The sequence below is a fragment of the Rhea americana genome, unplaced genomic scaffold (assembly GCF_003343005.1).
Source record: "Rhea americana isolate MKP2758 unplaced genomic scaffold, rheAme1 scaffold_259, whole genome shotgun sequence".
Taxonomy (NCBI): domain Eukaryota; kingdom Metazoa; phylum Chordata; class Aves; order Rheiformes; family Rheidae; genus Rhea; species Rhea americana.
Window position 1 is genome coordinate 754,994 of NW_028186378.1, and position 13,361 is coordinate 768,354.

General features: G+C 42.6%; 1 protein-coding gene across 5 annotated transcripts in view; it reads right to left on the reverse strand.

Annotated features, from left to right (window-relative positions):
• Positions 1-13,361, reverse strand: part of AGAP1 (ArfGAP with GTPase domain, ankyrin repeat and PH domain 1) — a 384,866-nt gene that overhangs the window by 34,042 nt on the left and 337,463 nt on the right. For all 5 annotated transcript variants that reach the window (XM_085307476.1, XM_085307474.1, XM_085307475.1 and 2 more), the window contains one exon: positions 9,958-10,180. In XM_085307476.1, the coding sequence (XP_085163602.1) occupies positions 9,958-10,180 (223 nt within the window). The remainder of the gene's footprint in view (positions 1-9,957; positions 10,181-13,361) is intronic.

The window sequence follows — 13,361 nt, forward strand, 5'->3', positions numbered from 1 at the left end:
TAAAAGCTTAGACAGGTATCAAATAATTTTCTGGGGAAAGATTAATCCACAGCGGCTGGCCTCTGACTCATTTGAAGTAGCACTGGCCTTTGGCCATTAATTTGATGGAGGCCACATCTTCCCTCAATTTTTTAATGCAACATCCAATTGTTGTCACATGAAATTCATGTTGTTCCAATTAGCTCTTGCCATTCCTCTGTTGTAAGAACACAGCTAAAAAACTGGGCCGTGCAGGTTTTCATAAACATGGCAATGATTCTCTCTGTTGCTAACCTCTATGTTGCTTTTCTTCCTCGTTATTTTATGACTGAGCAGATAAAACCCCACGCTTGGGTATCTCAGGAGCTCTCTACCCCGGTCAATTATTTGGGAGACAGATGATTCAAGGACAGAAATAAGTAATCCCTATCTAAATTCAAAATCTAGTTTGAAGCTTGAAGCTAAGATCCTACATGGTTTTGAGACTTTTAGAACAGGCACTCAGCCAGCCGGCTGGTTCTTATTCTAGCAAACACAAACTTGCATTTTCAGATAGCTAATTATGACTTAGGAATACAGTTTTTCCAGTATCTTTCTCAATTGCTCTACTCATTGCTGTTCACACAATGGAAAGAAACCATCCTTTCTTGAGTCTTGAACTCAAATCCTAGCTTTCTGGAAGCATACAGCTCATCAACTTCTAGGATTTTTTTTCTTCTTCAGGTAATTAGAGGTTAACTTAGCTGGCAGCCAAATGCATTAAGCAAAGAATAAAAAAGAAAAATAGAAGCAAAAAATTGTCAAGAATCTCAACTGAATAAAGGCATCTTGAACTGAATGAACCTTAAAGGTAAAACACTTCAGTCTCTATCACCTGGGCTATGGGAGAAAACTCAAAAGGCAAGATGGCCTCAAACAGAAAGCCCTGAGTTGTAAGCGTAATACATTCCAGGAGGGTCTTAATTTTTTTTTCTTTCCTGTAAGACTTCAGAGTATAGGTTTCTAATTTTTTTTTCCATCAAGAAACTAAATTCAGAAACAAGAGTGAGCTTTCCACAATTCTTGGGCACAAAGCACAATAGAAAGAAGCCCCCCAAAACAAAAAAAACCCAGTACCATATCAAATGCCACACAACGTACGAAAATGGCAAAGCTGCTAAAACAACACACACTTTTACATCTGTTGTGTGAAACTAGAGCTATGTGTCTTCTCTTTGAAGGCCCCTCACAGTCTTTCCCCTTCTTTTTATCTTCAGACCAGTATCCAAAGTTTGACTGCTGCCCCAGGCCCACCACACCAATCTCCATCATTAGGTCCTTAAAATTTCAAGCGAACCACTGAGTGGCATCTCCCCGAGGTGCCCCTTTGCTCGCAAGCAGTAGCTCCCAGCAAACCCATGCAGAACCTCTTCGCTCCTCTGGCCAACTCCTTTCCTCAAACGCCCCATCGATGAGATACTCACACAAAAACCTTGATGCCAGTTCGCCTCCAGGAATGCCGTGATGAATACCTGAGCAACGAGAAGCAACGGTCTCTTCGTATGTCCATATTTACCTAACTGTTTTACTCCCATGTTGCCAGTGAGTTGGGACAGGGACTCATTTTGGACATAGGCTGCCTCTGCAGACTTAGTCACTAACTGCAAGTAAAGTTCCCAAATGCCTTTTTAACGCAAATAATTCTACTGATACACTAACAAGATGACTCAGGATGGTCTGTACGCTGAAGAACCATGACATATATAACCCTGAACTGTTTGAATCATAGAATTGGTAAGGTTGGAAGCGACCTCTGGAGATCATCTAGTCCAACCCTCAAGCAAGGGGCCCACACGGGGATCAAACTCGCGACTTTGGCATTATTAGCACCACGCTCTAACTAACTGAGCTAAACCTATCTTCAGGAATAAGGTCTAAGCCGAGGGCATGACTGTAGTCTCCTGGGCAGTCATCAACAGGAGGCATATTTCAAACTGTTGCTACCTGAAAATCCTATTAGAGCACAGAATTCAGGAGAATTGTGGTACAAAACACTTCCGATGGACACTGGGGTAGAATTTTGCCATTTGGGAAGCCACATTCTTTCGTTTTGGAAATTATAGCCTCTTTAGCATTACAACATTAAAATGACTGGGTTACAGTAGCTCATTCTCATTCAAAACTTTGCATGAGTGGMGGTGAAAATACCCGTTATAAGATCTAGATTTGAGAAAGGACAGTTGAGCTTCACTTCTTAGTTAACAGGTATCCAAACAGAGCTGAAACACATTCCTCTCCCCTGTTCTCTTCAAAAATACTTTTCAAAAGAAGAACAACAAATGGACGTACAGATAACCTCACACGGGAAAGACTTCAGAAGCAGGAACGCAATCCTAGAAGGAACGACAAAACTAAGGAGGCATTTTGGAGCTCTTTCTTCCAAAAACTCCAAGAAGCATCACTGATATCCAGCCAAACTGTCCAGGAAGTAGCAGCTGCCACTGCAGAATGAGGAAAACATGGTATATAAACCACCTAGCCAGCATAACTGGAAATCTCCACCAAACGGAGGCCACCCGAGCCTGCTGTACAGCTCTGTAACGTAGCACGTGACGGTGTACAAATGGTCGGTGCATAGCCCACCTGAGCTTTGAACGCAGGAAGCAAGAGGTGTGCCAGGTTCATATATAAGTATACATCAAATGATAGTGAGAATTCATTGAAAGTAGTATTTATGATACTTAAGAAAAAAAAAAAAAAAAAAACCAAAACCAAAAAAACAAACAACCCACACTATTATGGCTCTTTCATCTCTGCTTTTTAACAACTGCTCTAATGCGCTGCAGAAGGAGACAAAAATACTCCCTTTGCAGGGTTCCCCTTTGCAGGCAACRAAGAGAATGATGATGGTAATAGTAATTGCAAGCCAGGCTTCCATTTACAAGGCGTTTGAGTTTTTTTTTTTTAAGCAAAGACAGATTTGCACACAGGAAAGGTGCAGTTGAACTGAGGAGTATTTTATCTAAATCACATGTTAACCTGGGCAACCAGGCTTGGGTTGAGTTTTGTCTTGTTTTTATTTTGTTTTTATTTTTTATCAGTCGGGCATCACTCCCACTGGTACACGGGCACCAGTGTTTTACTGGATCAGCTCCTGGATCTCAAGGTCTCCCAGGCAGCTAGGAGGACGATAAAACATGCTGCCCTACTAACCTGCCTCTTCTTAGTATTTCATTTCCATTCCTGAGGCCTCCAGACTGCAAAATACAAACAGCCACCACCCAAGCTGATATTTCATTCGGCTCAGTTATTCCTATTAGATGCATTTCCTGGAAGCTACCGGTAAAGTGACAAATTTTATTTTTTCTGAAATTTAATTCCAAAACAATTGCAATTACTCTAATCGCAAAGCGTGCAACCTAACACGTTGGAATCAGCTCACTTCTGCGGTTACACGGCGAAAGGGTTTCGTTTCCCRGCTGTAACGAATCAGGCTTTTTATTTATGCGCCCGTGTGCATTTGAAAACGCAGTACCGTCGGACTAATAATTTATACGTTTTCCTCATTACCTTCATGAAATATCTGCTGTCCAAAACGGAGCTAATATAACTCCAGCTTAGTGGGAGACGTGCTATTTAGCGCCGTTCCGCCAYGTGAAAGCCCACGAGTGAGTTAACCCAATAAACGCTGATAGTGGGTTTTTTTTCTTTTTTCTTTTTTTTCCCTTTCCCTCCCCCCAAAAAAGCCTCCCCRTTACCAGGACTCGCTGCAATAGCTTAAGTCAAATCTCGAGTCCCCCAGCAGCTGTTGGGGCTGCAGAAGCACAGCTGCCCGGACTTTACTGGCAGCAAATGTCATTCTCGCGCGCAGCCCGCCCRCGAAACCCAGCGGCACATCTGGGGCCGTTCGCGCCGTCGCGTGCGATCACGCTCCCCGGCGAGACGYGGAAACCGAAATGGGGAACATCAACAGAGCCGGGCCGCGGCGAGGGCCGGGGCATGCCCGCTGACGAGCGTGCCGCGGTGACGGAGATTTACTCTGAGCCGCAATTAGTGGCGCTGTCATTTTCGGGCGCTCCTGCCAATTAATTAAGCCTGTCAAACGGAAAAACAGCAGCATTCACATGATAATTTATATAGGGAGAGACTAGCCCCGCAAAGCTGCCGCCGCGGCCAACGCGATTCCCCTCCGAGCRCTTAAAAAACAAAAATAAAATCAAACGCGAAGAAGTTGGGGGAGGGAGGGGATGGCGAAAGGGTGGTGGTGGCGGGGGGGGGGGAGAAAGTTAAACTGTCCTTGTTATAATTGTTAACTCTGATCGCTCAAGTAGAAGACGGGCTGATTAAAACTCCAAACGAGCCCCTAGCTCGCTTAAATCTCCGAGCCCGCAATGATAGAATCAGAGGAGTTTATTCATACCATTAAGCCCCAGAGAACTTAATTGAAAGAAGAGCATAGCCTGGACCTTGACAAGCGGGAGGTCACAGTAATTGCTGCCGGACATATTTAACATTAAGATAATCAGGCCATTAATTACCCTTTGGATCATTAAATCAGCCAGTTGCAAAATGAAATTTCTGCCTCTATTACTCACTTGAGAGACCACAGGGGTGGCTTTTAATTTATCAGGGAGCTTGAGCTACAAAGGACCAGGCTTGGGGAGGAAGGAAAGGGGGAGAAAGCAAGGCGGGGGGGGGGAACGACACAGGGACGGGTCTGGCTTCAGCGGCAGCAGGAATATCAATCCGCCATGCTCGGTGATCGTGGCAAATTAACTAGGTAAGATAACCTCCGCTTCCAAAGGCAGAAGCTGGGGGTATGTAAATAGATGAGGGCAGACAGGGAGATCGGAGCCTGCACACCACTTAGCAGGATAATAAAGGAAATCATCCTTGATTATCAGTGCTAATTTGGACACTGCCGGTAGCTTGTTATGCGTGTTCTGAGTAGCATTTAATTAATTCAATTGCTTGTTAATGAGGGAAGTGACATGTGGGGAGCAGATGCCACCCAACTGCAGATGGGTTCTGGTCAACCCTTCATAATAAAAAATCATCTTTTTTTAAAAAAAGAAAAAAAAAATCACCCCCCATCCCCTAAAATGAGAAAGGTGCCGAGCACGGAGGAGCATTCAAAAGGCACAAAACACTGACCTCGTCAGGCCGGGAGCTGTTAATTTTTGCATGGAAGTCACTCACCAGTTGTCCCCTGGAAGGCAGTTCACTCGCGGCACAGTGGACAGTAGCCTTGACGGCCAGCCAGCCTTTAGCTCAGCGTTGTAAAAGTCTGCTAAATACAGTCGAGCTGCGTAATGGGTTTTCCTGACACCATTAAATTCAGTTCATTAGTGAGCTAGGGATCAAACTGGATCTCGCGTCTTAAGGTGAAAGTTAACTCCCAACCCCGAGACTCGTCAGACAGAATTAAGAACCTTTCTGGTTTCTTATGACCTTTGCTAACCAGAATAAACATGGTAACTGCTATGTTTGCTGTGCAAACAGGCTACCTGAGCAAAACTGCGTCTACTGAAAAGTTGCACCATATCCAGAGCACTTGCTGGATATGGAAAAAATGGAAAGCTCTTGCGTGGAAGGACTATGCATATATTAGTATTTTAAGGCTAAGAACTTTTTCACCTAGGACTGGCCTTTCTGAAGTCCCAACTGCAGCAAAGACTMTGCGTTTTCAAGAGCATTTGCTTTTGCTAAATTTGCTATACCAGCCAGAATACAAAAAACACGCTGTGGAGTCCAAAACACCTAAACCCGAGCTCAGAAACATGCCGTATTTCCTGCAACGCAAACCAAAATCTTCCAAACCTGCATTTAAAGAACTGCTGCTTGTGCCTGTCTCAGCAGAGCTTAAAACCCACAGCTGGTGCAAAGGGCAGCAAGCAGTTGAGCTTCTACTGACTGCTCATTCCTCACTTTTGGAATACATTTTTAACAGAGTTGTGGATTGTTATTATTATTTTACTTATGCATATTCTCAAAAAGATGTTGAAATTGTGGAGTCCTTTGACTTTTAGGTTTGCATGCAGCTATGGCAAATATTCAGCATCACGTCAGTGGAAGAATGAAAAACATCGCAGTGATTGTGGCTGCAAGGTAAAAAGCAAGGTAAAAATCGGCCCCGCTGCCGCTGTTCGGACCGCTCCTGTATTGCACCACTCAAAATCAATGTTTTAAGAGTGTGCTTAAATAGTATCAATAGCAATTAGAGGGGAAAATCCTGATTTCATCCCCGGACCCTGTTAACTGTTGCAACATTGATTTACTCTAATTTGACTTCTTGCTCCAAATTAAACCCACGTTACTGAAGGAGGGACTCGRGGCAAACTCCCCCTTCTGTCCTCCTCCCCACCCCAACAAGACAATAAATTTAATATTGAATACACCTGGAAGAAAAAAAAATAATAAAAAAAGAAAAGGTGGCAGTTGTTACAAGATCCATACCAAAAGATCTCTCTCCCCCCCCTTTTTTTCTTCCTGCGAGTAATTAAAAGATGCTTTTCTTGACTAATGATCCCCCTGTTTAGAAATGGGAAGTCGATACTCCTTCACCAGCAGTCAGCTCCAATTTGTCACAAGGCTGGAGWAGTTTGAGCGGCGGTTCTCAGGGCTGCGGATAATTGCTGGAACCAATTACCAGCCCGCTAAAGCCGACCTAATCAGGGGCCCACGGACAACAAGCAGCGGCCAGCTGTTCCCCGCTTCCTTCTCCTTTCCCATATTCCAGCCAGCTTGGATTTTTGTCTACTGCTTCGTCAACCTTCCATGCATGCCAGGACCTCGCACCGGCTTCCAGTTTAACCCTAGATGCTACCAAGGCATTGCTTTTGATCCAGAGGTACTAAGTGACCAACAGACCTGCTTATTTTATAAACTGCCTTATAGCCTCCTTGAGATCCCACATATGTTAACATTGGAAGACAAACCTGGATGATATCCTTGATGGAAGTAGCAGGAGCAAAGCCTTTGGCTGCAAAAACTCTCTGGCTTTTGAGTTTACATGCTCCAACCTGAGAGCCTTTTTTGACATTCAAAATACATCGCCAGGGTTATCTTCACCCATGACTTTCTTGGAGAAAGAGTTTCAAGTGAACTTGAGTGGACCTGAGTGGACTAGGAAAGGACTGCAATTCTGCTACACCTGATATTTTCATTTTAACATTGGTTTAACTTCGAGTGTACAAATTTAAAACTGCAAGCTGGACTCAAAGCCTGKCTTAGGTCCATTTTTATAAATATTGGCGATACTTCTCTAGGCAAGACTCCTTAATCATGCCATAGTCTACCTTTAGCAATCCTTCCTGCAAAAAGCCTCTCAGAGCCTCTCCATCCATCCCTTGGCTGAACAGAAACATATGGGGTTCCACTGCCAGTTTCTCCCAGGCTGAAGGCATTACTTTTGAAGCCAGGTTCCTGTTAGTCCAGCGTGTGAATGCTCCTTGAGCTTCCCAGTCCCACGGGCTCAATATTTGTGGAGCAGGCAGCAACACTTCTTTGTCCCTGAAAACCTGTAGGCTTCATGATGGCTTCATCTCCAATAGAGATGTACAACATGAAATGGTGAAACCTTCATAGGGCTCATTGCTTCTACAAATTTCTATTAATGGAGAGCCCGTCATTGTGCTGACAACAGATGATGGCTATTTGGGGGCTGGAGAGGGATAAGAGACATGCTTATCATAGAGACACATGTGCCTAAGGTCTTCTACTGATGCTTTGAGGTTTGCTCTAAACTCTGGCTGGTCCCAGGCCTGGCCAGCACAGGTAGGACAGCCCCTGTTTGGGGTGTACCAGCTCACCACGTGTCCACTAGCTAGCAGAGACCAAAGGAACGTACAACTGGAGGCATTGTATTTGAAAAAGCAGAGCTTCCAGACAGTTATGTGATAAATACCACTTGAGCTACTGCTCCAAATGACAGAAAGAAAGTGGAGCAGCCAAGCAAGATGAAAACCGCTTTGTGGGAAATTTTTCAAATAATTTTAATTATATTTTTTCTATTAGCTCTTCCATCCCTTAAGTGTACACTTGGACACACAGCTGGAAATGCGTATTTATAAAATGCCCATTTATAGCTTATATCCAAACACACCATACTTCAGGAAAAACGCGGTTATTTCACTGACAAACATGAAGAGGGAAAAATAGACAGCCAAATATAAACATGGAGATGTAGCGAAACAAAGGGAATTAAAATAAGCTCTGAGCATGGAATACAAAGAGAAAAAGTTAGTTTTCCATAAGCAAATCTCCCTTCCAAACATGAAGAACAGAAATACTTCATTCAAATGGATAGCCCTCTTTTCATTGTAATCACTTTCATTTTAGGTTTACCACAACAGCATTTAATTTATTATACAAATTCTAATATATAAAAAGTTACTTATGTATTCCCTTTTCTTTTAAATATTTAGAATGGAGATAAGGTTACAGCTCACATCAGCAGTATGGAGCAACATAGGTGCAACAATGTAAGATCTCTGGATTAAACACACAGCAATACTGATGACAGATGACTGAAAGGCAGCAATAATTTAATTTCAATCTAGCTGATGAAATCATTATATTAGCTGTAAAACAACAGACATGTATACAGCAGACATACAGCTTATATATAAACAAAATCTCTATGTAGCTCTGCCTGAATGTACTTATATGCATAGCCATTCATCTAAGTAGCCTGATTAATGTACTGGCTTCATTCTCGAGGATGAACCAAAGGTGGCACCACAAATTCATTTTTCAGTGCTAACGAAATAATGCAATAAGAAACAGTTGACTTTATTACAGACAACAGTACAAACCTACTTCTATTCTGCAGGAGGTGGCCCAGGTAGATGCTCCCTACTTATAATTTCACTTGATGCAATTTAGGAAAAAGCCGGATCCAAAGATGAAGTATGTGCATTAACACAATAATAATACAATTCCCTCTGTTTGATTTCTCTTATATGCAGGAGGCAAACACTTGAGAGCTAAAGCTCCATCCTAATGCCTGCTACCTGGGGACTAAACGGTGTTCGGATGCAGCCTAGTGCCCAGAGCTCACACAAAGACAATTGTAATATGCCTCTGAAGACAACTTAAAAGATTGGCCAAGCTGGGCAAGGTAGTCCAGAAGGTCTTCCTCATATCTGAACCCCCTTCTGCTAAAAAAGGGTCTGCTAGAGGTCACACCACTTCCCTTGAGCCACTATTTTGYTATAACTATTAGCACTTACCTTTAAAATCCACTGTAATCCAGCAAGTTATTTCTGAAGCATCTTCCTCCTTTGACACCCATCAGATAAATTAAGCATACAAAGCCCTTAGCTTTGGGTAACTTATCACAGAAAGAAGATTTTCACAGTATTGAGCTTTGACTAGCAAGTAAAAATACTGTTCTCCTCGTAGGAAACGTGCTCCCCTGCCAGCTCATGCCTTCACATATATCACATGAAGAAAGTAAGCAAGTCTGTACTGAGTAGGACTTTTGAGACAGCCGCAATGAGGATGCAGAGAACTGACAGTCAGATACAATTACACCGCAGTGGCCGGGGTAAGTTTAAAGTACTGATGGTAGACTATTAATCACAAACCGGTAGCCCAAGAGCCAAAGACTTGGTGGCTTAACAAAACAAAGAGCCATACCAGGGTGTAACTTCGCTTGCGGACCAACCCACTGGGAGGTTTCAGTCTCCCACTGTTCTGTAGGTCAGGCGATGGAATAAAAAACCCCAGAGCTCCTGAGGAAACCTTCCCCAACAGGAAAAAATARCAAGGTCAACTCAACTTTTGACACATACCTTCTTGGACACTCGTTCTTCCTGAGCATGCAGTGAAGATAAATATGTATCTAATGATTTTTTTTTAAGAGGTAGAACTGCAAAAGTCTGCCTGGTAAAACGTTGTTAGGCCCCACCAGCTCAGATGAAAATGCCAAAATGATGTGCCCAGCATGGCAGGAGGACCACTGAGCATCACAGCCCGGCAGAGTGAGGCACCTACCTTGTAGAGTCAGATGAAGGCTTCAGATGGCCTTGGCTGCTCTCCTCCCAGACGCTGTTTGCCAGCTCGTTTCCAATAGAAGACATGACCTTGATGAGCTCTAAAGGCCAATCATCCAAGTCCAGTGAGCGGACCCGGGAGAGGTGTGTGCCAAGGTTTCGGTGGATACCTGAGCATTCGATACACATGAGAGCTCCCAGATTCAAGCTGGCCCAGTCGGGGTCTGTGGGGAAAGGCACACGAGCAATCAGCACAACGAGATACTGACCGAAATATTCTAGTCCACGTTTGCCAATAATCATTTTGGTTCCAAAAGCAACAGAAAAATTCAGGTGTTTGACTTATGCTTGGAAAGCCTCACAGCAGGGGTGATTTTTGCCCTATTAAGATACAACCCTTTTGAGAAACTCAGAAGGATTAAAAAAGAAATTGTGGGAGGGTCTCAAAAGGTGGCATGCATCGCTCCATCTATGGCCATAAGGAAAACGCGAGTAAGAGAGAGGGGAAGGAGCAAAGAAAACATAAACTGAGTAGCAAGTAGCTTATGAAGAAGTAGTGGAAAAAGCCCCTCCTTGGGTATCTAGAGCCACTTGCAGCCAATTACAACAGAAAAAAGGGGGGGGGAGGGAAGCACGACTAGATACAACACCTCTGTTGCTAACTATATTACCTCCCTTAATAACCATCTATAGCATCACCTACATATATGGCTTTTACATCTAATACACTGTGGGCACTGTGGGGTATGTTTTCATCTCCAAGATCAGGGAGATAAGTACTAAGATGAAAATGTGATACTTTGAACAGTCCTAGTTTTAGTGTACTAGCCAGAAAGATTCCACAGACCAAAAAAAAAAAAAAAAAAAGAAGAGGAAAAAAAAAAGAAAAAAAAGAAAAAAAAGAAAAACACTCCACAAATGATAAGGCTGGGACAAAAGCCGGGAAATTCAAAGTCATTTTCCAGGATGGTTCTCTTTCAGTTGCTGTCTTGTGTTATTTAAAAATCTAGATTTGTCTGAGTCTCCTTCTTGAACAAACTTCCATTTTAACAAATGAAATGAAAGACATTTTATGGGAGGAATTTTTGGTGGCTCTTTTTTCCCCCTGCTGTCAGATCTTTTCTTTTCTCTTTACCCKTGGCCTCCCAAAGAACTATCACAAATACTAAGCAGGAAAAGTGTGATTAATTGAAAGGGCAGGCAATTTTTATTCAAATCTATATAAAATTTAGAACTGATAGAAAATGAATTTCCAAAGTCCGCTTCCATTTGAGGCAATTTCATCAAAAGACTCATTTCTGCTTTGGGTAACCCAAAACTTGAAAGTCTTTTCTGGCATCCAAAATACATCGAAAACAAGATATTTTCTAGTTGTGTGCCAAAATAAATCACATTTGGACAAAAATATTAAAGGAGAGCAGATACTTTTAATGGCAAAGGCTTTGAAGCCTATGGTAAGACACACAAGAAAACCTCCTTTCTGGCATATTCCTTCAGGTCACCTCCACTCATCTCTTTGGATGCATTCTCAGCAGGGGAACTCAAGTAAGATATTTGAAACACACTAAACTCCAAACCCTAAATCGTAAAATGCACCAACAAACAGTTGACTTTAAACAGAACAAATATTCATTTAAAATTTACAGACTGTGACTTGGAATGAAGTCTCTGCCACTGACCTGCAAAGGCCAGGGCTATCTTCACAAAAATAAAAAGCATGGTGAACTCAAAGCAGCACTCATTCAGAATGAGGCAGGAGAAAAACTCCTGATTGCTCTTTCTAGAGACAGCCTCACAGAATTGATGCTAAGGACCCGACACTGCTTCAGCCCCCCAATAGCTCTGCGTGCTTGAAGCAAATCTAGTTTATCTTTTAATGAATAAATTTCTAAAATATCCATCCACTGCCAACTGACAGTGCTGGCCACCCTGAAGTAGTCCAAACTGAYACAACCAAGAAGTTGCCGGAAGGTTTGTCAGGACAGTATTTTAATTTTCAGGTATCTGTGAAAACACACAGATGAGTTTGAAGTGGCAAACTAGAGAAGACAAGTGTTGAATTCATGATAGACACCCAGTAGGAAACTAGACTTGGCCACAGTTGGATGAAGCAGACCACAACGGGGCTCCACTGAACGGCTTGGACAAATGGCATGTTCTTTAGATTCTGGGAAAAAAAATGGTATGACTTCACAGATGACACCTGCATCAGTGTGCACACATGAAAACCATGCCCCTAAAATGGCATAAGGCAGATGACAGAAGTCATGGCTGACCAGTAATTAAGGCAAGCTACTGTAAACAACATGATCAGGGATTCCCCTCTTCTGAAATTCAGTCTATCTGCACTCTATCTTCTGGCTTTACATAGCTGAGCACTTTTTTTCTTTTTTAATCTCATGCTTGAAAATTATTACCCTTGATTTATGCTAAAAAACAAAAACAAAATAACTCAAAAAAACAAAAAAAAAAAACCCMAAAAACCCCACCACACTCGCGGTCATATAGCCATAACTGCTCTAGCTGTCTTTTAAGACAATGAAGATCAAAAACCATTTTGGAATAACCGTCACCTTTCCTGCTGATGCTAACAGTAATCCTGGATTGAAATTAGGGTACTTATAACCATGTGCACGGACAGAGTCAGGCTTTTCTCCAATATGCATACATCTAGATTTGATGGCAAAGGAGGAGAAAAAACAATTTCACAAAGCTATAGGCACTGTAAAGGTTGTTTCCCTCGTTCTTTTGCTTACAGCTTGTCAAACAGCAAATATGAGCTTTTTTGCATCACTGAATATTCTCAGATTACGGTCTTCAGCAGACCATATTTTTTAAAGGTGTTCAGCTCTGTCTCTGAAAACTTCCTCTTCACTTCAACTTGAGCCTTAATCAGACTGATCATTTGAAGGCAAAAGCTCTTGGGAGCCACACTTTTAGGAGAATAGCCTCCACCCCATCTCCTTTATCCCTTTGGACATGGGGTGGTTGACGAAGGGCTTTACCGTACTGAATCCCGATGAGTTCAGCACACATAAGACTGAGCTGAGCAGATAAAACCTCTATGGGGAGGAACCAGGGAAAGAAGTAGTGCTGAGCAAAGGCATCTTGCAAAGAGTCATGGCAAAAGAGAGAGTACTTGACATCTTTTCAATTCTTTGAGAGTTTTCTTCTATCCTATGTATAAAACTTGAATCTTCTGAGGGGTCTGAGAGGCTTCYCAGTGCCAGAGAAATTACTGCTTCAGTGTCTGGTGCTTTTAAATCCAAAATACACAATAGTAAGTTACTAGATATCCAAACTCTGTTGGACTGGAAAACTCATGATGAAAGTCTCCTTTTTATTTGTCCTCTTTGTTTTCTTCTACAACAGGGAAGATCTGATATTCCAAGCCCTCCCATATCT